Source organism: Somniosus microcephalus, chromosome 2 (assembly GCF_052327205.1).
Source record: "Somniosus microcephalus isolate GS21.2 chromosome 2, FLI_Smic_1.0, whole genome shotgun sequence".
NCBI lineage: Eukaryota > Metazoa > Chordata > Chondrichthyes > Squaliformes > Somniosidae > Somniosus > Somniosus microcephalus.
Window position 1 is genome coordinate 70,147,903 of NC_140988.1, and position 22,453 is coordinate 70,170,355.

At 45.2% G+C, this 22,453-nt stretch overlaps 1 protein-coding gene across 4 annotated transcripts in view; it reads left to right on the plus strand.

Moving 5' to 3' along the window:
• The window catches only part of map9 (microtubule-associated protein 9), a 528,899-nt gene that overhangs the window by 405,073 nt on the left and 101,373 nt on the right, over nucleotides 1-22,453 (plus strand). For all 4 annotated transcript variants that reach the window (XM_086010251.1, XM_086010242.1, XM_086010257.1 and 1 more), the window contains one exon: nucleotides 21,397-21,571. In XM_086010251.1, the coding sequence (XP_085866377.1) occupies nucleotides 21,397-21,571 (175 nt within the window). The remainder of the gene's footprint in view (nucleotides 1-21,396; nucleotides 21,572-22,453) is intronic.

Consider the following 22,453-nt stretch of genomic DNA (forward strand, 5'->3'; position numbering starts at 1 on the left):
TGTCTCACCTCCTGACTCCCCAAAGCCTTTCCACCATCTACAAGGCACAAGTAAGGAGTGTGATGGATGAATGCAGCTCCAAAAACACTCAAGAAGCTTGACACCATCCAGGACAAAGCAGCCCGCTTGATTGGCACCCCATCCACCACCTTAAACAGTCACTCCATCCACCACTGGCGTACCGTGGCTGCAGTGTGTACCATCTACAAGATGCCAGCAATTCGCCAAGGCTTCTTCGGCAACACCTCCCAAACCCACAACCTCTTCCACCTAGAAGGACAAGGGCAGCAGGCGCATGGGAACACCACCACCTCCAAGTTCCCCTCCAAGTCACACCATCCTGACTTAGAAGTATATCGCCGATCCATCATCATCGCTGGGTCAAAATCCTGGAACTCCCTCCCTAACAGCATTGTGGGAGTACCTTCACCACACGGACTGCAGCGGTTCAAGAAGGTGGCTCACCACCACCTTCTCGAGGGCAATTAGGGATGGGCAATAAATGCTGGTCTTGCCAGCGACGTCCAATCCCATAAACAAATAAACAAAAATCATGCCTCCGTGAACTGGGAGAAGGGAAAAGATTAGCAACACTTTCTCAACAGGGACTGATAGAAAATACACAAAATGTTGCCATAATCTGCAGTGTTCCAGTGACTCTGGTTGTAATTGAGTTTAAACCCCCACAAGAATGTGCTCCCATTATTATGTAAAACCAGTTAAATTGTGAGAAGTTGGGCATGCTTCCTCCAGCATATCTAGTCTGCTTACTGTAACATTTGTCTCATAGAAACATAGAAGATAGGAGCAGGAGTAGGCCATTCGGCCCCTCGAGCCTGCTCCGCCATTCAATGAGATCATGGCTGATCATCCAAATTCAGTACCCGGTCCCTGCCTTCTCCCCATATCCCTTGATCCCTTTAGCCTTAAGAAATATATCCAACTCTTTCTTGAATATATTTAATGAACTGGCCTCCACCGCCCTCTGTGGCAGAGAATTCCTCAGGTTCACCACTCTCTGGGTGAAGAAATTCCTCCTCATTTCAGCCCTAAATGGCTTACCCCTTATCCTTAGACCATGACCCCTGGTTCTGGACTCCCCAGCCATCAGGAACATCCTTCCTGCACCTAGTCTGTCCAGGCCTGACAGAATTTTATAGGTTTCGATGAGATCCCCTCTCAATCTTCTAAACTCCAGTGAGTATAAGCCCAATCGACACAATCTCTCCTCATACGTCATTCCTGCCATCCCAGGTATCAGCCTGGTGAATCTTCACTGCACTCCCTCCATGGCAAGAACGTCCTTCCTCAGGTAAGGCGACCAAAACTGCACACAATACTCAAGGTGTGGTCTCACCAAGGCCCTGTACAATTGTAGCAAGACATCCTTGTTCCTGCACTCAAACCCTCTTGCTACGAAGGCCAACATACCATTTGCCTTCTTAACCGCCTGCTGCACCTGCATGCTTACCTTCAGCGACTGGTGCACAAGAACACCCAGGTCTCTTTGCACTTCCCCTTCTCCCAATCTATTGCCATTCAAATAATAATCTGCCTTCCTGTTTTTGCCACCAAAGTGGATAACCTCACATTTATCCACATTATAGTGCATTTGCCATGTTTCCGCCCAATCACCCAACCTGTCCAAATCGTACTGGAGTTTCACGACATCCTCCTCACAGCTTACCCTCCCACCCAGCTTTGTGTCATTTGCAAATTTGGAGATATTACATCCAATTCCCTCGTCCAGATCATTAATATATATTGTGAACAGCTGGGGTCCTAGGACCGATCCTTGCGGTACCCCACTAGTCACTGCCTGCCACTCGGAAAACGACCCGTTTATTCCAACTCTTTGCTTTCTGTCCGCCAACCAGTTCTCTATCCAAGTCAATACCTTGCCCCCAATCCCATGTGCCTTAATTTTGCATGCTAATCTCTTATGAGGGACCTTATCGAAAGCCTTCTCAAAGTCCAACTACACCACATCCACTGGTTCTCCCTTATCTATTTTACCAGTTACATCCTCAAAAAATTCCAGTAGATTAGTCAAGCATTTGTAAATCCATGTTGACTTTGTCCGATCCTGTTACTGCTTTCCAAGTGCTCTGCTATTACATCTTTTATAATAGACTCTAGCATTTTCCCCACTACCGATGTCAGGCTTACCGGTCTATAATTCCCCGCTTTTTCTCTACCACCTTTTTTGAATAGTGGGGTAACATTAGCTACCTTCCAATCCATGGGTACTGTTCCAGAGTCTATCGAGTTCTGGAAGATGACCAGCAATGCATCTACTATTTCTAGGGCCACTTCCTTAAGTACCCTGGGATGTAGATTATCAGGCCCTGGGGATTTATCGGCCTTCAGTCCCATCAATTTTCCTAACACCATTTCCCTACAGATACTGATTTCTTTCAGTTCCACCCTTTCATCAGACCCTATGTTCCCCGGCATCTCTGGGAGGTTATTTGTGTCCTCCTTTGTGAAGACAGAACCAAAGTATGAATTTAGTTGGTCGGCCACCTCTCTGTTTCCCATTATAAATTCCCCTGATTCTGACTGCAAGGGACCTACGCTTGACTTCACCAATCTTTTTCTCTTCACATATCTATAAAAGCTTTTACATTCAGTTTTTATGTTCCCTGCTAGCTTACTCTCATATTCTATTTTCCCTTTCTTAATTAATCCATTTGTCCTCCTTTGTTGAATCCTAAACTGCTCCCAATCCTCAGGATTATTGCTTTTTCTGGCCAATTTATATGTCCTCTCCTTGGATCTTATGCTATCCCTAATTTCCCGTGTTAGCCACGGTTGAATCACCTTTTTTGTTTTATTTTTATGCCAAACTGGGATGAACAAATTTAAATTGAGGACCCCAGTCTCTGAGTCAACTACTTCATTCTCCATCTTAATGAAGAATTCGATCATATTATGATCGCTCCGACCCAAGAGGCCTCGTACAACAAGATTGCTAATTAATCCTTTCTCCTTACATAATACCCAGTCTAAGATGGCCTGATTTCTGGTTGGTTCCTCGACATATTAGTCCAGGAAACCATCCCGTAAACACTCCAGGAATTCCTCCTCCACAGTATTGTTACTAATTTGGTTGGCCCAATCTATATGTAGATTAAAGTCACCCATGATGACTGCTGTGCCCTTATTGCACGCTTCTTTAATTTCCCTTTTAATGCCATCCCCAACCTCCGCCTTACTGTTTGGACAAATGTAAGAAATCACACAACACCAGGTTATAGTCCAACAGCTTTATTTGAAATCACAAGCTTTCGGAGCGCTGCTCCTTCTTCAGGTGAAGTGGAGAAATGCATAAAGACACAGCTTATATAGTCAGAGAATCATGTCAGCATGGTGGCATAGTGGTTAGCACTGTTGTCTCACAGCGCCAGAGACCCGGGTTCGAATCCGGCCTCGGGCGACTGTCTGTGTGGAGTTTGCACATTCTCCCCGTGTTTGCGTGGGTTTTCTCCGGGTGCTCCGGTTTCCTCCCACAGTCCAAAGATGTGTGGGTTAGGTTGATTGGCTATGATAAATTGACCCTTAGTGTTAGGGGGTTAAATACATGGGGTTACAGGGATAGGGTGGGATATGTGTTGGTGTAGGGGTTACAGGGATCGGGTGGGATATGTGTCGGTGCAGGCTCGATGGGCTGAAATGGCCTCTATCTGCACTGTGGGGTTTCTGTGATTTCTGTGTTTACAGGTAACCTTTCCAACTGCCATTTGTCACACCTCGGCAGAGAGATAGTCAAAGGTGTGAATGGTGTCCAAACAGGTCAGTCAGGGAAACATTACATCAAAGAACAATGAGGTGGGGTCACAAGGGGTCAAATATTGCAGATGCTGGGGTCTGTATGAAAAACAAAAAAACAGACAAAAAACATTTTTTTTGGCTGGAAATCAGATGAATGATCCACATCATCAGAGCTAATATCCTTCATTACAATTGTATTAATCCCTTCTTTAACCAGTAATGCTACCCCAACTCCCTTTCCTTTTTGCCTATCTTTCCTGAATATCGAATACCCCTGGATGTTGAGTTCCCAGTCTTGGCCATCCTTGAGCCACGTTTCCGTAATCCCAACCAAATCATATTCGTTTACCTCTATTTGCGCAGCCAATTCGTCCACCTTATTACAAATGCTCCTCGCATTAAGACACAAAGCCTTCAGGCTTGTTTTTTTAACGCTCTTAGACCTATTAGAATTATTATTTACTGTGGCCACGTTTGATTTAAACCGTTGATTTCTCTGACTGCCACTTTTCTTTTTCTCCTTCCTATCTTTTGCTTTTATCCCTGTTTCCCTTTCCTCTGTCTCCCTGCTCAGGTTCCGAACCCCCTGCCATTTTAGTTGAAACCCTCCCGAATAGTGCTAGCAAACCTCCCCGCAAGGATATTTGTCCCGCTCTGGTTCAGGTGCAACCCGTCCGACTTGTACAAGTCCCACCTTCCCCAGAAGCAGGCCCAGTGATCCAGGAAACTAAAGCCCTCCCTCCTGCACCAACTCTTTAGCCATGCATTCATCTGCTCTATCCTCCTATTCCTATACTCACTAGCACGTGGCACCGGGAGTAATCCAGAGATTACAACCTTTGAGATCCTGCTCTTTAATCTGCTACCTAGCTCCCTAAATTCTTGCTGCAGGACCTCATCCCTCTTCCTACCCATGTCATTGGTCCCAATGTGAACCACGACCTCTGACTGCTCCCCCTCCCCCTTCAGAATGCCCTGCAGCCGTTCAGTGACATCCTTGACCCTGGCACCAGGGAGGCAACAAACCATCCTGAAGTCACGTCTACGGCCACAGAAACGCCTATCTGTTCCCCTTACGATAGAATCCCCGACCACTATTGCTCTCTTGTTAGGGTATTACAATATCCATTTCACAGAGGTCATTCTAATAAACCCTGAAAATGCAATATACTCAACATGTTCCTAACCATGAACAATTTAAGACTGGGAGGTCAATTTTGAATAGCATTCGAGTATGGCTGCACGATTGACCCTGGTCATTCTCCTTGGACGGTAGGTGAAGCCAAATACTAATTTCTGTACAGAAAAATACTTCAGGGGGTCTGTGGAATTTTTATAACATTCAGAAGCAAAAAGGTTGAGAACCCCTGATCTACAATAAGGTTGTGGATGGCAAGGACCTTTCAAGTGAATGGACATACTGGAAGAAAATGCAAAGAGGGACTGTGATTGTTGTTCTGCAGTGTTGAAGAGGGCAGTAGTAGGTGGGATGAATAGAGGCTGCATATAATAACATCACTATTCCCGTCCAAATTGGAGATGATTGAATAATTGCCCTGTCAATCACACACTAGTGCAAGTGACTGGGATTGATTTTACGCACATAATTTGTATGTAAGTCCAAAGATGTGCGGGGTTAGGTTGATTGGCCATGATAAAAAAAAAAAAAAAATTGACCCTTAGTGTTAGGGGGATTAAATACGTGGGGTTACGGGGATAGGGTGGGATATGTGTTGGTGTAGGGGTTACGGGGATCGGGTGGGATATGTGTCGGTGCAGGCTCGATGGGCCGAAATGGCCTCTATCTGTACTGTGAGGTTTCTGTGATTCTGTGAACTATCCTCTATTCACTGCATCTTGCTGGAGAAATCACCTTGCTTTTATTGGGGGAAGTTGCTGTAATTTCGGTCATGAGTTCAGTTTCCTCTAGTTAGTAAAGACTCTTTTAAAATAGACTCAGTAGACTCTATGCTGTAGTGTGCTGTTTAAATAGACTCTTGTGTGCTGAGTAAATAGACTATGTTTGCTTTGACGTTTGCTGAGTAGATAGACTTTGCTGTAAAATAGATTGTTTGCTGTAAGTCCCACCCTGCCTGCAACCCATTGGCTGACACAGTGGTGTTAACACAGTTTGGCGAACAGGATGGGAAGGAGCTTGGTGGTTAGTTCCAGAAGATACACTGAATTGGAAGGTTGGCAAGAGAAGGAGATAGGGCAGTTAGAGTTGCAGCTTGTAAGGAGGAAGTGGCGGGTGCCTCAATGGGCCCTTTAGAGAATACCAATGAAACACAAAGGATAGCCATAGGCTTATTCAAGAGGGAATCCAAGCCTGAGATAAAGACAGGAAAGTAGAAAGGCAAAAGAATAGTGATAGGTTGGGATAAGAAGTGGGAGGGGACAAAGTATTTGAGAAGAGTGAAATGAAAGGTGGCATGGCCAGATAACAGGAAGGGTAGGTGAGAGGAAAAAAGAGAGACAGAAGTAATGGACTCCAAAGTATCACCTATAATTCATTTGTGAGTGGACACAAAGGGAATTCAGATCATATAAGTATGGCAGAGATTTGGTGAGATATGTTGTGGTCATAAACAGCAAAGAGACAATGTGAAACAGTCCAAAGATGAAGTTTGAGGCCCTGTGGTGGAATGAAGTTGACTTGTAGAAAGTTTTGTGTATCCACGAACCAATGTCCAATTCAAAGTCAGTTGCGGAGTAGAAATGAATCCAGGAGTCCTTAAACAACAACAAAAATTTGCACATAGTAAAACATATGTAAAACATAGTAAAACATCTCAATGCGCTTCACAGGAGCGTAATCAGACAAAAATTGACACTGAGCTAAAGAAGAAGACATTAGACAGGTGGCCAAATGCTTGATCAAAGAGATAGCTTTTAAGCAATGTCTTAAAGGAGGAGAGAGAGGTGGGAGCATAAGAGGTTTTGGGAGGGAATTCCAGAGCTTAGAAGCTTGAAGGCACAGCCGCCAATGCTGGGGTGAAAGAAGTGGGGGATGCACAAGAGCCCCCCAAGAGTCCCCCTTAGTTTTTTGTTGTTTCGGAAATCATACAACTTTTTCCAGACCTTTTACCAGCTCCCCCAGGTTGTGGATACCAAGTTGACATGTCTATTTCATATCTCCATGGCCCCCTGGGGGAAAAATTTGGTACCTTTGTATCTCCCATTAGTGCCAGCAGATGGCGCTAATGCGGCGCTACAGCATTATCATCGGGGTGAGGCAAATCCAATGCCGCACGCCAAATCCCGCAGCGCCGCCGCTAACAGTTATTGCCGGGAGCCTCAATGGCAGGTGGATCGTGATGTCTGTCAGTGTGCAATGCTCACTGACTGCCCAATCTGCAAAATTGATTGTCACCACCTACCTTAGCGCCTGGAGGAAACAGCGACAGGGAGAGCTGGCGTGAAGCAACAGGGACGTTATTTAAAGGGATCATCAGTAATGAGTCACAGCTGTAGGTTATTGGAGTTTCAGTGCTTTCTTGTCAGTTTCACATAGTGCAACAGTCTCATTCTGTAATTTCAACGTTATTTAGTATCAGGGGTGTTGTGGCAACTAAAATGTAGCTACATTTATTCTTAAAAATATCAAACTGCTACACTTGGTTATATTAATGGGCGCTGTAATAGCAGTCGACCTCCAGGATCTATGGCAGAGGGAGCGACGGCAGCAAGAAAGACTGGAACATGTGGCCAGAGGGAGGAGGAGGGCCATCAGGGCTCTCAGTAGGAGGACTTACCCTCTGAGGGTATTCCGAGAGCACTTCTCCTACCTTCAATTAAGCGAAGAGCAGTGTCTTAGAAGGCTCTTCTTCACCAAGGAGGTGGTCACTGAACTCTACCACCTCCAGCCTCAGATCAGGGCGACCACGGCTCTCTCATGGCAGTCAAGGTCATCGTCGCCCTCAATTTCTTCGCCCGCATATCCTTCCAGTCTGCAATAGGAGACATAGCTAACATCTTGCCGTTCGCCGTCTATCACTGCATCCAGGAGGTCACAGAAGCTCTCTACAGTAGGAGAAGGGACTACATTTCCTTCCCCATCACCAGAGAGAAGTAGGACGAGCATGCACGTGGCTTTGCCAGGATAGCGGGATTCCCCATGATATAGGGCGCCATTGACTGCACCCACATAAGCCCCCTGTCTTTTTGAGGAGCCCTCTTTCCCAAGTTCTACTATTTTTGATTGCACAATACATTAGGACTGTCCATGTAACAGACTTTAGGACCTTGCCACTCTGCCATTTTGCAAAAGTATTGTGCACTCCACTGGATTCATTAACTTTTTGTCATTTATAACAGTTATAATAGGCTTAAGAGCTGCTTGAGAAGCATTCAAAATAAATCATTATTATAGCTAAGTCATGATTGGCTGATTTAATTGCTGTTCCTGGCAATGAAACTGAATTCAACAAAACTGAAACCTTCAACATTGTGTGCATTTTGTTAGCAGGTTGTAAATAACTATAAAAAGGGTTCTTAACTGTTTTTTGAATAAATAGAAAAATAATGAACTTTTAATCAAATGACAGAAGGCACTTTGTAAAGAATAATTCAGCAGAACCCTGGCCCTTGTCAGCAGCAAAAGGAGATCAATTTGCCTTTTGGTACTGTATTGATTCAAAACTCTCATCTGTCTGCTTTTGATGCAAATCAATCCAGGCAGTCAATAGTCCTTTAACAGCTATGAGTCTTTTGGGCTATAAACTGGTCTTCTAATTATTGAGAGCCATTCAATTTTACTTGTACCTTCTTTGTATCAACTTCAGCTAATGGGAGCTACGTACCATCTTATCTGACAAGAACAAGACTGACCTTTAATTTACTATAGCCACAGCCCATATTGCAATTTTACCGTTTGACCTTACTTTCTATGAACTATTAGGATACATTTCCAGGGACTCTACTCTTTTGACAAGAAAACAGAGCGCATTTGGAGTGGACCTTCTGAAAATTGACTTCATTGTACAAAGGGCAACTGGCACCTTGATTATCCTGATTTTTCAGTCTTTATGATCTACTAGTTGCCTAGATTCTTTTATATTTAGGTTTTGGGAGTGAAATGCCTCAATGTCAGCTAAAAGTTAGCATGAGATTGTGTTCTTATGTTATTTTGTTATCTGGGCTCCCAATAATTGAATGATGAAGGATAAATAACTACATTTATTTTGGTTGAATATAGCTTTACGCTATCATACAACCTCCATATTGCAGGCCTACTCCTTTTCCTGGGTCTAACCTATTAATAAGAACATAATAATTAGGAGTGGGAGTAGGCCATACGGCCCCTTGAGCCTGCTCCACCATTCAATAAGATCATGGCTGATCTTCGACTTCAACTCCACTTTCCCGCCCAATCTCAATATCCCTTGCTTCCTCTAGAGTCCAAAAATCTATCGATCTCAGCCTTGAATACACTGAGCATCATTCCAAAGATTCACAACCCTCTGAGTGAAGAAATTCCTCCTCATCTCAGTCTTAAAAGGCCAGCCCCGTATCCTGAGACTATGCCCCTAGTTTTAGACTCTCCAGCCAGGGCAAACAACCTCTCAGCATCTACCCTGTCAATTCCCCTCAGAATCTGATATGGTTCAATGAGATCACCTCTCATCTTAATAAGCTCCAGAGAGTATAGTCCCAATCTACTCAATCTCTCTTCATAGGACAACGCTGTCATCCCAGTAATCAATCTAGTGAACCTTAGTTACACCACCTCTAAGGCAAGCATATCATTCCTTAGATAAAGAGACCAAAACTGTTCACACTACTCCAGGTGCGGTCTTACTAAAGCCCTGTACAAAGCTTCCTTACTCTTGTACTCCAACCCCCTTGCAATAGAGGCCAACATGCTATTTGCCTTCCTAATTGCTTGCTGTATCTGCATGCTAACTCAGTGTTTCTTGTACTAGGACACCTAAAACTCACTGAACACCAACATTTAATAGTTTCTCACCATTTAAAAAATATTCTGCTTTCCTATTCTTCCTATCTAAGTGAATAACGTCACATTTCCCCACATTATTCTCCATCTGCCACCTTATTGCCCATTCACTTACCCTGTCTATATCCCTTTGCAGGCTCTTTGCGTCCTCCTCACATCTTACTTTCCCACCTAGCTTTGTATCATCAGAAAACTTGGATACATTGCACTTGGTCCCTTCATTTAAGTAATTAATATGCAGCACCCCATTAGTTACAGCCTGCCAATCTGAAAATGATCCGTTTATCCCTACTCTGTTTTCTTTCCATTACCCCAACCCCGTGTGCCCTTATCTTGTGTAACACCCTTTTATGTGGCACCTTATCGAATGCCTACATCCACTGGTTCCCCTTTATTTACCCTGCTAGTTACCTCCTCAAAAAACTCTAATAATTTGTCAAACGTGATTTCCCTTTCATAAAACCATGTTGACTGTAGCTGATCATGTTATGATTTTCTAAGTGCCCTGTTACCACTTCCTGAATAATGGATTCCAGCATTTTCTCAACGACTGATGTCAGGCTAACTGGCCTGTAGTTCCCTGTTTTCTCTCTCCCTCCTTTCTTGAATAGCGGGGTTACGTTTGCTACCTTCCAATCTGCTGGGACTGTTCTAGAATCTATGGAAATTTGGAAAATCACAACCAATGCATCCACCATCGCTGCAGCCACCTCTTTTAGAACCCTAGGATGTAGGCCATCAAGTCCAGGGGATTTGTCGGCTTTTAATCCCATTAGTTACCCAAGTACTTTTTCTCTACTGATATTAATTACTTTAAGTTCCTCACTCTCAACAGCCCCTTGGTCCCTCACTATTTTTGGTATACTTTCTTTGTGTCCTCTACTGTGAAGACAGATACAAAATATTTGTTTAAATCTGCCATTTTCTTGTTCCCCAATATAATTTCTCTTTTCTCTGCCTCTAAGGGACCAATGCTTGCTTTTGCTATTCTCTTCCTTTTTACGTACTTTTAGAAGCTCTTACAATCTTTTTTATATTTCTTGCTAAATTACTCTCATTCTATTTTCTCCCTTTTTATCAATTTTTTTGCTTAATTACAATTATGTTACAGCACTTACTAGTGTTGAATTCAAATTATTACCTAATTTTGTTTTATACTCCCACTGATTTTTATTGCTAAAATTATTTCCAGGGGGAATTTCACCACTTTCGCAAGCTGTTCTTGAAACCGAAAAGGCATAACCCTTCCATCGCATTTCTGCCGTAACTCTACGAGTGCAGTAGAAAGGCTGTGAAATAGGCTAGGACCTGACTACTCTGGATCCTGACAATCCACCAGAGTTTTTGTTTGTGGCAGAGCCTGACCCTGTTCCAAACAAGATGAGTAGTGTAGAAGAGATATGGATAAGCACAGGGACACCCAAGCTGTGAGTTCCTGCAGCTCCAGACTAGGATACACCAGGGATGGTGTGCTGAACTTCGAGGTCATTGTGGAAGTGAGGCCCACTTGGGGGCCCAAGCCTGGATTGTAGCCCAGAGATGAAACAAATTTTTAGAAGCTTTTTGGCACAGTGTGCCACAGAACCTGATCACCTAATGTCACACATACTGAATGTGTGCTGAAAGATTTAGTGATGTACTGGACTACTTAATGTCAGTTTTATAGAGCGCAGTTTCTCTCTTTGTGCACAGTGATTGCACCTATAGAAATGATTAGGCAATCCAATGTTCCTGGGAAGAATCAGCACTTGCAGGGAGATTCATATGTAAAATGGACAGCAAACCAGCAATTTCCTGACCTGTGCTCTCTGCGACCACTGCTCCTCGCTGGAACTGGCAAATTGTGGAATCACCCCTAATATATTTTGAAACAGATACCATACTTCCTTTAAATTAGCTATCAGACACCACAGACTATGCTATTACCCGCCCTTCTTCCCACTATATCCTTTTTTGTGTGGGTTTATACATGTGGCTCAGTGGGTAGCACTCTTGCCTCTGAGTCAGAAGGTTGTGGGTTGAAGTTCCCACTCCAGAGACTTGAGTTCCTGACACACCAGTGCAGTGCTGAGGGAGTGCTTTGCTGTTAGAGGTGCCGTCTTTCAGATGAGATATAGATGGGTTGGTCAGATGAGCGGAACAGTGGCAAATGGAATTTAACCCTGAAAAGTGTGAGGTGATGCATTTTGGAGGGACTAACAAGGCAAGGGAATACACAATGAATGGTAAGACCCTAGGAAAGACAAAGGATCAGAGGGACCTTGGTGGGCATGTATATAGATCCCTGAAGGCAGCAGAACAGGTGGATAAGGTGGTTAAAAAGGCATATGGGATACTTGCCTTCATTAGCCGAGGCATAGAATATAAGAGCAGGGAGGTTATGATGGAGCTGTACAAAACGCTGGTTAGGCCACAGCTGGAATACTGTGTGCAGTTCTGGTCGCCTCACTATAGGAAGGATGTGATTGCTTTGGAGAGGGTGCAGAGGAGATTTACCAGGATGTTACCTGGGCTGGAGCGCTTCAGCTATGAAGAAAGACTGGACAGGCTGGGGTTGTTTTCCTTGGAGCAGAGAAGGCTGAGGGGGGACCTGATTGAGGTGTACAAAATTATGAGGGGCATAGATAGGGTAGATAGAAAGGAACTTTTTCCCTTAGTAGAGGGGTCAATAACAAGGGGGCATAGATTCAAGGTAAGGGGCAGGAGGTTTAGAGGGGATTTGAGGAGGAACTTTTTCACCCAGAGGGTGGTTGGAATCTGGAAGTCACTGCCTGAAAGGGTGGTAGAGGCAGGAACCCTCACAACATTCAAGAAGCATTTGGATGAGCACTTGAAATGCCATAGCATACAAGGCTACGGACCAAATGCTGGAAAATGGGATTAGATTAGACAGGGCTTGATGGCCGGCGCGGACGCGATGGGCCGAAGGGCCTCTTTCTGTGCTGTATAACTCTATGGGGGAGAAATTGGGTGAGTAGCGCCACCTGTTAGCGTCTAAAGAGGCAGTCAGTGGCTGTAGCGCCACTGGCTGCGTCTCCCGCGATATTCAGTAGGGGCGCTAATGGTGGCGTTAGGCATTTGTGCTGCGCCGCCACCGATGACGTCATCGGTGTGCGCAGCGCCCCATTCGTGCCCCGTTCGCGATATTTGGTAGCGAACGCCGCAGTTGCGCTGTTCGCTACCCGCGCTCGGTTCACGGGGCCTTACTGTGCCGACAGCGGCGCAAGTTAAGGTGGAGGTGCGGGGCGGCCGCTTCTTCGGCGGCCGCCTGCCAGCACCTCCGTCCCCGGCCTCCTAACCGCCCTCCCCCGCGGCATTGCCAGCTGTTTCCCGAGAGCCCGGCACTTCTCCTTGGTGCTGGGCTCATTTGCCGGCACTCGCGAGCGGGGATCGCGCTGTTGCAGGCACCTCCCCCTTAACAGTGGGAGGAAGGCCTGCAGTACTGCAGCGTGCCGTGCCGCAGCATGTGGCGCTGCGGCACGTTGCGCTGCGATAATCAGTTTCAGCGCCCTAAGAGGGACGCGGAGCACCTCGAGCCTCGCCCCGTGTCCCTCGAGGGGCACTGAAACTGAATTTCTGGCGATCGGTATCACTCTGATCGCTGCGCTAAATCCTGCGCTCAGGCGACTTTTGCGGCACTTTGGCGCCCCAACCCAATTTCTAGGCCTATGACTCTATGAAATGTTAAACCGAGGCCCTGTCTGCTCTCTCAGGTGGACGTAAAAGATCCCATGGCGCTATTATGAAGAAGAGCAGGGGAGTTATCCCCGGTGTCATGGCCAATATTTATCCCTCAATCAACATAACAAAAACAGATTATCTGGTCATTATCACATTGCTGTTTGTGGGTGCTTGCTGTGCACAGATTGACTGCCGCGTTTCCTACATTACAACAGTGACTACACTTCAAAAGTATTTCATTGGCTTTAAAGTGCTTTGGAACGTCTTGAGGCGCTATATAAATGCATGCGTTGCTGTCCTGCAACATAAATGAGACTGCTCAGTGAAACAAAAGGCAGCAATTTTGAAATTAAAGCCAGATTGTGGCACTTTTAACATTAGTGGTGTATTTCCCCACCGTCTCCGAGGTATTTACTGTGCAGGAAATGAACAGGAATTTTTTTGCAAGGAAATTCTGGTGAAAGTTGTTTCTGCTGGTTGTGCACTTTTAAAACACTTCCCCTGAGTTTCCTCAATCTATTTGAGCCTTCACATGATCTGCCCACCAAGTCACCAGACCTTATTTGCATATACCAGAGTCAGACTAAATAGTGTTGCAGCTGTGAGTTTCCTGGTTTTGAGCACTGGGTAACTTAGACTGAGATAAATAAGGTACAGCAGCGGCCAGGTTTACCTAATGAAGACAGAAGTGAGGAGTTTGTGAGCCTGAAGTGTCTGGAAACTTTGTATAGTGATTTCTGCAGCTTGGAAATGCTTTTCAAACAATTTGCTTTGCATCTTTTTGATACCAAGCCCTACACTTGAATCTGATTGCATCGTACAGCATCAGCCCATCATGCAATTTTTGGACCTCCTTGCCCCCTCGCATTCTGGGCACCTGATGCCACTATAGCCTTCCCCATGGCATACCACTCATTATAATGGAGGAGGAGAATGGAAGAACGGAAAGTTAGACACTATTCCCAGAAGGATGCAGCACACCAGATATTACCCTCCCTCTCCAAAAAATATTCAGGCAATTCAAGGCCACATGACCAGCTTTGCATAAGAAGGGTTTGCATTTCAAGAATGGTCACAACTTGACACGGTTGAGGAGGAGGCCCTGGCACTGGTCAATCCAGAACTACATGGAGCAGACCATCAGAATGACATGCATTCAGAGCAGTCCTCGCTGACTGCTGCAAGGGAATCAAAGGACAGATTCTCTCAGAAGTCTTTTCTGTGTAACTCAGTCTACCTTGAACACCACCACCTTCTCCCCCACTTGCAAATAAAGAAATATACCCTCAAGCCAGAAGCCCTCCTACCGTATGACAGCAATCAGCCCTCTTTGGCCCAACATGACCCTGCCAGTAGACATCACCTACCAGTCAGCACCAAATGAGTGCATCCTTTCCTGTATGACTGGAATCTCCCTGAACAACAAAGCACAATGTTAGTACACAGCCTGTTTTAATAGAAAGGGATTATTTTTCATCTTCATAATGATTGGTAATCTGATGGAGTGGATCCCCTGCCCGTTATAGACCTCATCTGATATTCATTCGATCTGTGAAATTATTTTTTGCATAAGCATTTATAAACAAAAGAAAATGTGAAAGTAATAAACATATTTGGCCCAATTAGGATCTCGCACAATTCCCAACCAACTTTTTTTCTCAAACTATCATACCAAACAAATTTCTCAAAAAAATTAAAGTCTTAAGTATCTATATACACAGAATAGAAACTGCTGCAGTAAATGTTACAAAATGGAATAATTTTACATAAATCATAAATCTGTAACTTGGGAAACCGAGCAGGTGAGAAGTTAAAATCGCCCAAGTTACTGACCCACTTTAGAGATGCCAGGAGAGACCCTTTGGACCATCGTGTCTGCGCCGGCCATCAAGCCCTATCTATTCTAATCCCATTTTCCAGCACTTGGTCCGTAGCCTTGTATGCTATGGCGTTTCAAGTGCTCATCTAAATGCTTCTTGAATGTTGTGAGGGTTCCTGCCTCTACCACCCTTTCAGGCAGTGAGTTCCAGATTCCAACCACCCTCTGGGTGAAAAGGTTTTTCCTCAAATCCCCTCTAAACCTCCTGCCCCTTCTCAGGAACTTGCCTCAATTTGGTGTCAGTCTGTTTCTTTGGTCCCAATCTTGACTGGGGCAGGTTTTTTGAGTGGGGGCGGAGGGCGGGAGAGGAGTTGTGTTCCCCTTTGTATAAATGTGCTTAGTCTGTACCCAAACTAACTCCTACTTGAAGGCCTCCTATTGCTCATTTACCGTTTTACCTGCCAATCCTTGTTTCCAATCCACCTAAGCCAGTCTAGCCACATTCCTATGAGAGGGAAAGGAAGGGCTAATGCTAGAGCTCCCAGGATGACCAAACAAATTGAGATTAAAATGAAACAGAGAAAGGAGGTTTATGATAAATGTCAAGTTAATAATATGGTAGAGAATGAAACTGAACAAAGAAAGTGCAGAGGATAACTGAAAAAGGAAATAAAAGAATGTATGAGAAAAGATTAGCGGGTAACATAATAGGGAAGTCTGAAGTCCTTTCTAATCATGTAAATAGTAAAAGGATAGTCAAAGGGAAGGTGGAGCCAAATAAGGACCTAAAACAAAATCTTCTTGTGGAGGCAGAGGGTATGGCTGAGGTACTTAATGTGGACTTTGCATCCATCTTCACTAAAGAAAAGGATGCTGCCGATGTTGTAGTAAAGGAGGAGGGGATAGAGAAATTGGATAGTATAAAAATAAATAAAGAGGAGGTACTTAAGCAGTTGGCATTGCTGAAAGTAGAAAAGTCAAATGGATGCATCCCTGGTTGCAAGAGTGAAAATAGCAGAGGCTTTGGCAACAATCATTAAATCCTCCTTAGATATTGGAGTGGTGCTAGAGGACTGGAGGGTTGCAAATGTTACACCACTGTTCAAAAAATGGGAGGGAGATAAACCAGGTAACTACAGGCCAGTCAGCCTAACGTCAGTGGTATGGAAACTTCTAGAGACCATAATCCAGAGCAAAATTAATTGACACTTTGAAGAACATGGGTTAATAAACAACAGCTAACATGAATTTGTTAACGGCAAATTTTGTCCAACTTATTTGATTAAGTTCTTCTATGAAATAACGAAGAGAGTCCAAAGATGTGCGGGTTAGATTGATTGGCTATGATAAATTGACCCTTAGTGTTAGGGGGATTAAATACGTGGGGTTACGGGGATAGGGTGGGATATGTGTTGGTGTAGGGGTTACGGGGATCGGGTGGGATATGTGTCGGTGCAGGCTCGATGGGCCGAAATGGCCTCTATCTGCATTGTGGGGTTTCTGTGATCTTCTGTGATCAGTTGATGAAGATAGTGCAGTTGATGTTGTGTATGCAGGAAACTTTCGATTTACCGGCACCTAAATAACCGGAAATCTCAGTTAACCGGAAAAATTCAGGAGTAGGTTCAGGTAACTTTTATTACTTTTTTTACTCCATTTGTTGCTGTGCAAGGGTGTGGCTGCAGCTGTTGCTAAGCTACAGAGATGCTTGAATCTTGTGCCCATTGTTCTGAAGCTCAACAGGGTTTGTTGCTTTATACGGAGCTCTCAGCTCTCGTATCTTTTACTATAGCGTTCGGTTATCCGTAATTTTTGATGAACCGGCACCATGTCGGTCCCGTCCGTGCCGGATAAAAAAAGTTTCCTGTATATGGACTTTCAAAAGGTGTTTGATAAAGTGCCACATAATAGGCTTGATATGCAAAAGTGAAACCCATGGGATTAAAGGGGCAGTGGCAGTTTGGCTATGAAATTGACTATGAGGCAAAAAGCAGAGAGTAGTGGTGAATGGTTGTTTTTCAGACTGGAGGGAAATATATAGTGGTGTCCCCCAGGCATCAGTATTAGGACCATTGCTCTTTTTGATATATTTTAATGATCTGGACTTGGACATAAAGGGCATAATTTCAAAGTTTGCAGGTGACACAAAGCTTGGAAATGTCATAAAACATGAGAAGGCTAGTAGCAAAAAGGAAATAACTTATGAGGACATAGGCAGAATGGTGAAATGGGCAGACATATGGCAGATTAAATTTAATGCAGAGAAGTGTGAAGTGATGCATTTTGGCAGGGAAAATGAGGACAGGCAGTATAAACTAAATGGTACAAATTTAAAGGGTTGTAGGAACAGAGAGACCTTGGGGGTTCACATATACAAATCTTTGAAGGTGGCAGTACAATTTGATAAGTCTGTTAATAAAGCAGACAGGATCCTTGGTTTTATAAATAGAGGAATAGAGTACAAAAACAAGGAAGTATAATGAACAGTGAGGAGGAGTGTGATAGACTTCAGGAAGACATAGACAGGCTGGTGAAATGGGCAGACACGTGGCAGATGAAATTTAACGCAGAAAAGTGCAAAGTGATACATTTTGGTAGAAAGAATGAGGAGAGGACATATAAACTAAAGGGTACAATCCTGAAGGGGGTGCACAAACAGAGAGACCTGGGGGTATGTGTGCACAAATCATTGAAGGTGGCAGGGCAGGTTGAGAAAGCAGTTAAAAAGGCTTATGGGATCGTGGGCATCATAAATAGAGGTATAGAGTACAAAAGTGTGGAAATTATGATGAACCTGTATAAAACACTGGTTCGGCCCCAACTAGAGTAATGTGCCCAATTCTGGGCACCACACTTTAGGAAGGGTGTGAAGGCCTTAAAGAAGGTGCAGAAAAGATTTACGAAAATGATTCCAGGAATGAGGGACTTCAGTTACATTGCTAGACTGGAGAAGCTGGTGTTGTTCTCCTTGGAGCAGAGAAGATTTGATACAGGTGTTCAAAATCATGAGGGGTCTGGACAGAGTAGATGGAGGGAAACTGTTTCCATTGGCCGAAGGGTCGAGAACCAGAGGACACAGATTTAAGGTGATTGGCAAAAGAACCAAAGGCGACGTAAGAAAAAACTTTTTCACGCAGCGAGTGGTTAAGATCTGGAATGCACTGCCTGAAACGGTGCTGGAGGCAGATTCAATCACGGCTTTCAAAAGGGAGTTGGATAAGTATCTGAAGGAAAGAAATTTGCAGGGCTACGGGGAAAGGGCGGGGGAGTGGGACTAGCTGAAGTGCTTTTGCAGAGAGCTGGCATGGGTTCGACGGGCTGAATGGCCTTCCATGCTGTACCCATTCTATGATTCTATGCTAAATCATTGTCCCAGAAATTCGGGTCAGCTGTTGTGATGCGGGCCCCCGTGGAATTGCGATCCTGGGCCTCCTCCAACTGCCGGCGCGCAGTGCTTGCATATCCCAGGGGTGCAGTTAGTTCGATGCATCCCCTGGGATCACGTGGGCCATGGGGAGCCAATCGGAGCAGGGAATGCTTCATTCATAAGTTTGACAGGAAGGGCTGTCAAACTTATAAATACTATAAGCCCCAAAACATCACTAAATCTTCAAATAATTTTTTTTTTAAATCACATTTTTTAAATAAACTATAAATTACACGAAATAACTATTTTAAACAATAATTTAAATTTTTGAAAAAAATAGTTTTATTTTCTAATGGGGCTAAAAATAAACTTACCTTTCTTTAAAGTATTTAAAAATAATAAACCTGTGGAAAAAATGTTTTAATTTTAATTAATTCACCACTTACCTTGTAAAAAGCAGGCCTTGCGACTGCTTTTTAAATGTCTAACTTCTGGAGACGTACCCTCCTGGGAAAACCTGCAAAAAAAAACGTAAGTTCGATGCGCACGCGCAGCCTCTCCTGCGCACGCGTTCGAACTCTGAACCCCGTCTTTCAGGGGAACGGAAGTGCCGGTTTCCCGTGCATGCAGGAAACCGGCACTTCCATTGGGCTTACGGGTGAGTACCCCGTGCGTACTCACCCGTGGAGACCCGAATTTCTGGGCCATTTTAAACCACTGGTTAGACCTCAGCTAGAATATGGGGGGAAAAATTCGGTGTAGCCCAGTTTGGGGCGCTAACATTTGAAAAGTTGAAAAATTAGGACATCTTACATCAATGAAAAATTTAAAACTTTGTGCAGGCACCAAACTGATACAAATAGTAAAGGTTGCGCTAGCTGATAAGCATTCCCTTTAATTATCGCTCCCGAAGCGGCTAGCTGAGTTCACAATGCCTCCTCTCGCTGGCATTTTCGGCGTGGGGCGAGGCGAGTGAACTTTCCATCTGGGGCGATAACGGTGTGCTGCGCACTTTATGACGTCACGATCTGCGAAGCACTAGAGGCCCAGGCGCCAAGAGTTAACGCCAGTGCCAAACCGGCACTGAAGTTCATGGGTATTGCTGCATTCGCCGCACCTGGGCGCTAACCCCTTAGAAAATATCATAAAACTATTTTTATCTTTATTTTTGTAGAGAAGGAGGAGCATTTCTTTGTCCACACAAAAAAAGAATCTGTTCCTCTGCCATCCCGCTCAAGCCTATTCTCCCCACACCCGATCTGACCTTCCGGCTGCCTTAGCATGGAAGCTAGCCAATTTATCTGCCGTTTCACAACCAGCAAGCTGATGCAGGGTTTTGGAGCCTACAGCTTGGCAACAGCAATGAAATGACGCCCGAACTGAAAATGATTCAGGCCTCCTAACAACAGTATCAGTCGAGTGGTGCAGCCCACTCAGCCGACTTCACACACATTTCAGCTGGAGGTTGAAGATCGGACCCAATGAGTCTGATCATAAACTATTGCTCTGAATGTCCCTTTCTGTGAATTAAAACAACTTAATGATTCGTATCTTACCAAATGTTCTCTCAGTCTGCTTTCAAAGAGGTTGAATAATATGAATATTCAGTTCTGGGTTATACTACCGTATACATGTCTCTCTTAGGCAGTCCCTCGGAACCGAGGATGACTTGCTTCCACATTAAAAATGAGTTCTCAGGTGACTAATGAGTCCAATGCGGGACCTACAGTCTCTGTCACAGGTGGGGCAGACAGTGGTTGAAGGGGCGGGTGGGTGGGGTGCTTGGGTTGACGTGGCCTCCTTGTGCTGCCTGCGCTTGGCTTCCGCTTGCTCCCGGCGAAGAGACTCAAGGCGTTCGGCGCCTTCCCAGATGCTTCTCCTCCACTTTGTGCGGTCTTGAGCCAGGGATTCCCAGGTGTCGGTGGGGATGTTACACTTTTTCAAGGAGGCTTTGAGGGTGTCCTTGAAGCGTTTCCTCTGCCCATCTGGGGCTCTGTTGCCGTGCCGGAGCTCCGAGTAGAGCGCTTGTTTTGGGAGTCTCGTATCGGGCATGCAGACAATGTGACCCATCCATCGGAGCTGATCGAGCATGGTCAAAGCTTCGATGTGGGCCTGAGCAAGAACACTGATGTTGGTGCGCCTATCCTGCCAATGGATTGGCAGGATCTTGCGGAGGCAGCGTTGGTGGTACCTCTCCAGTGCTTTGAGGTGCCTGCTGTACATGGTCCATGTCTCTGAGGCATACAGCAGGGCAGGTATCACTGCTGCTCTGTAGACCATGAGCTTAGTGTCGGGTTTGAGGTCCTGGTCTTCAAACACTCTCTTCCTCAGGTGACCGAAGGCTGCACTGGCACACTGAAGTAGCATGTAGTTAGATATTGGGTGTTACAGACACACTCTTAAATGTAAGATTCTCAGGCCACTTATGGGATTGAGTAGTATTGCTGTACCCAAGGGAATATCTAAGGCAGAGCCCCAACAGTAAATTACCGACTTTGAAATGCTGATGGGGAATCTTGCCCACCAGTAGCACATATCGGAAATTCAGCTGTGCTGCACATGATTTTCTAACCATTTAAATGGTTGGTAAATCATGCATATCATCTAAGTTGGAAAATCGTCCCAAATATATCAACAAATCTAGGTTTAACAAGCAAAGCACATCATTCTGTGTTGTTCATTCATATCTTGACTTGTTTAACTTTACGATCACGTACCTAAAGTTTGTCTTGTGGTCCATGTGATATTTACTTGCATATTACAGGAATTTAATATAACTATTTACATTTTTTTTCACAGGCCTCTGAGTTCTCTGATACAGACCTTGGATAGATCTTCTATTGGAAAAAGCGCACGTTCCAAAACAGCAGAACCTCGGTACTTAGGGACATTAAAAATCTTGGACACAAATTCTTCCGGAAATGCAACCTCTAACCTTGAAGCTGCAGACACAATCAGAGCATCCATTTATCAGGTGATCAATAAGATGTGATGTACCAGGGGATTAGAAATAGTCGCAGTTATTTCTAACACCAGATTTCTGATTGGTCACATTGGAGGACAAGAAACACATAGCAGTTTCTCTGGAATGTGTAATTAGATACTGCCTGCCTAAGTAATGAATTACTTAATGTAATTCCAGCCATTCTGACTGCCAGGCTGCAGACAGAACAGAGCTCACACAGAACAGGGATCACCCTCGAGGGTTAAGACCTTCTCCCACACCCCCAAACAAGTTCCTCCCCCCCACCAACAAGTTCCTAACCTCCTCCCCCGCCCAATTTCCTGACCTCCGTCCTCGCCCAAGTTTCTGAACTCCTCCCCTGCCAAAGTTCCTGACCTCTTCCCCCCCGCAAGTTCCTGACCTCCCCGCCCAACTTCCTGACCTTCTCCCCCGCCCAAGTTCCTGACCTCCTCCCCCACACAACTTCCTGACCTTCTCCCCCGCCCAAGTTCCTGACCTCCTCCCCCGCCCAACTTCCTGACCTCCTCCCCCGCCCAAGTTCCTGACCTCCTCCCCCGCCCAACTTCCTGACCTTCTCCCCCGCCCAAGTTCCTGACCTCTTCCCCCGCCCAAGTTCCTGACCTCCTCCCTGCCCAAGTTCCTGACCTCCTCCCCCGCCCAAGTTCCTGACCTCCTCCCCTGCCCAAGTTCCTGACCTCCTCCCCTGCCCAAGTTCCTGACCTCCTCCCCTGCCCAAGTTCCTGACCTCCTCCCCCGCCCAAGTTCCTGACCTCCTCCCCCGCCCAAGTTCCTGACCTCCTCCCCCGCCCAAGTTCCTGACCTCCTCCCCCGCCCAAGTTCCTGACCTCCTCCCCTGCCCAAGTTCCTGACCTCCTCCCCCGCCCAAGTTCC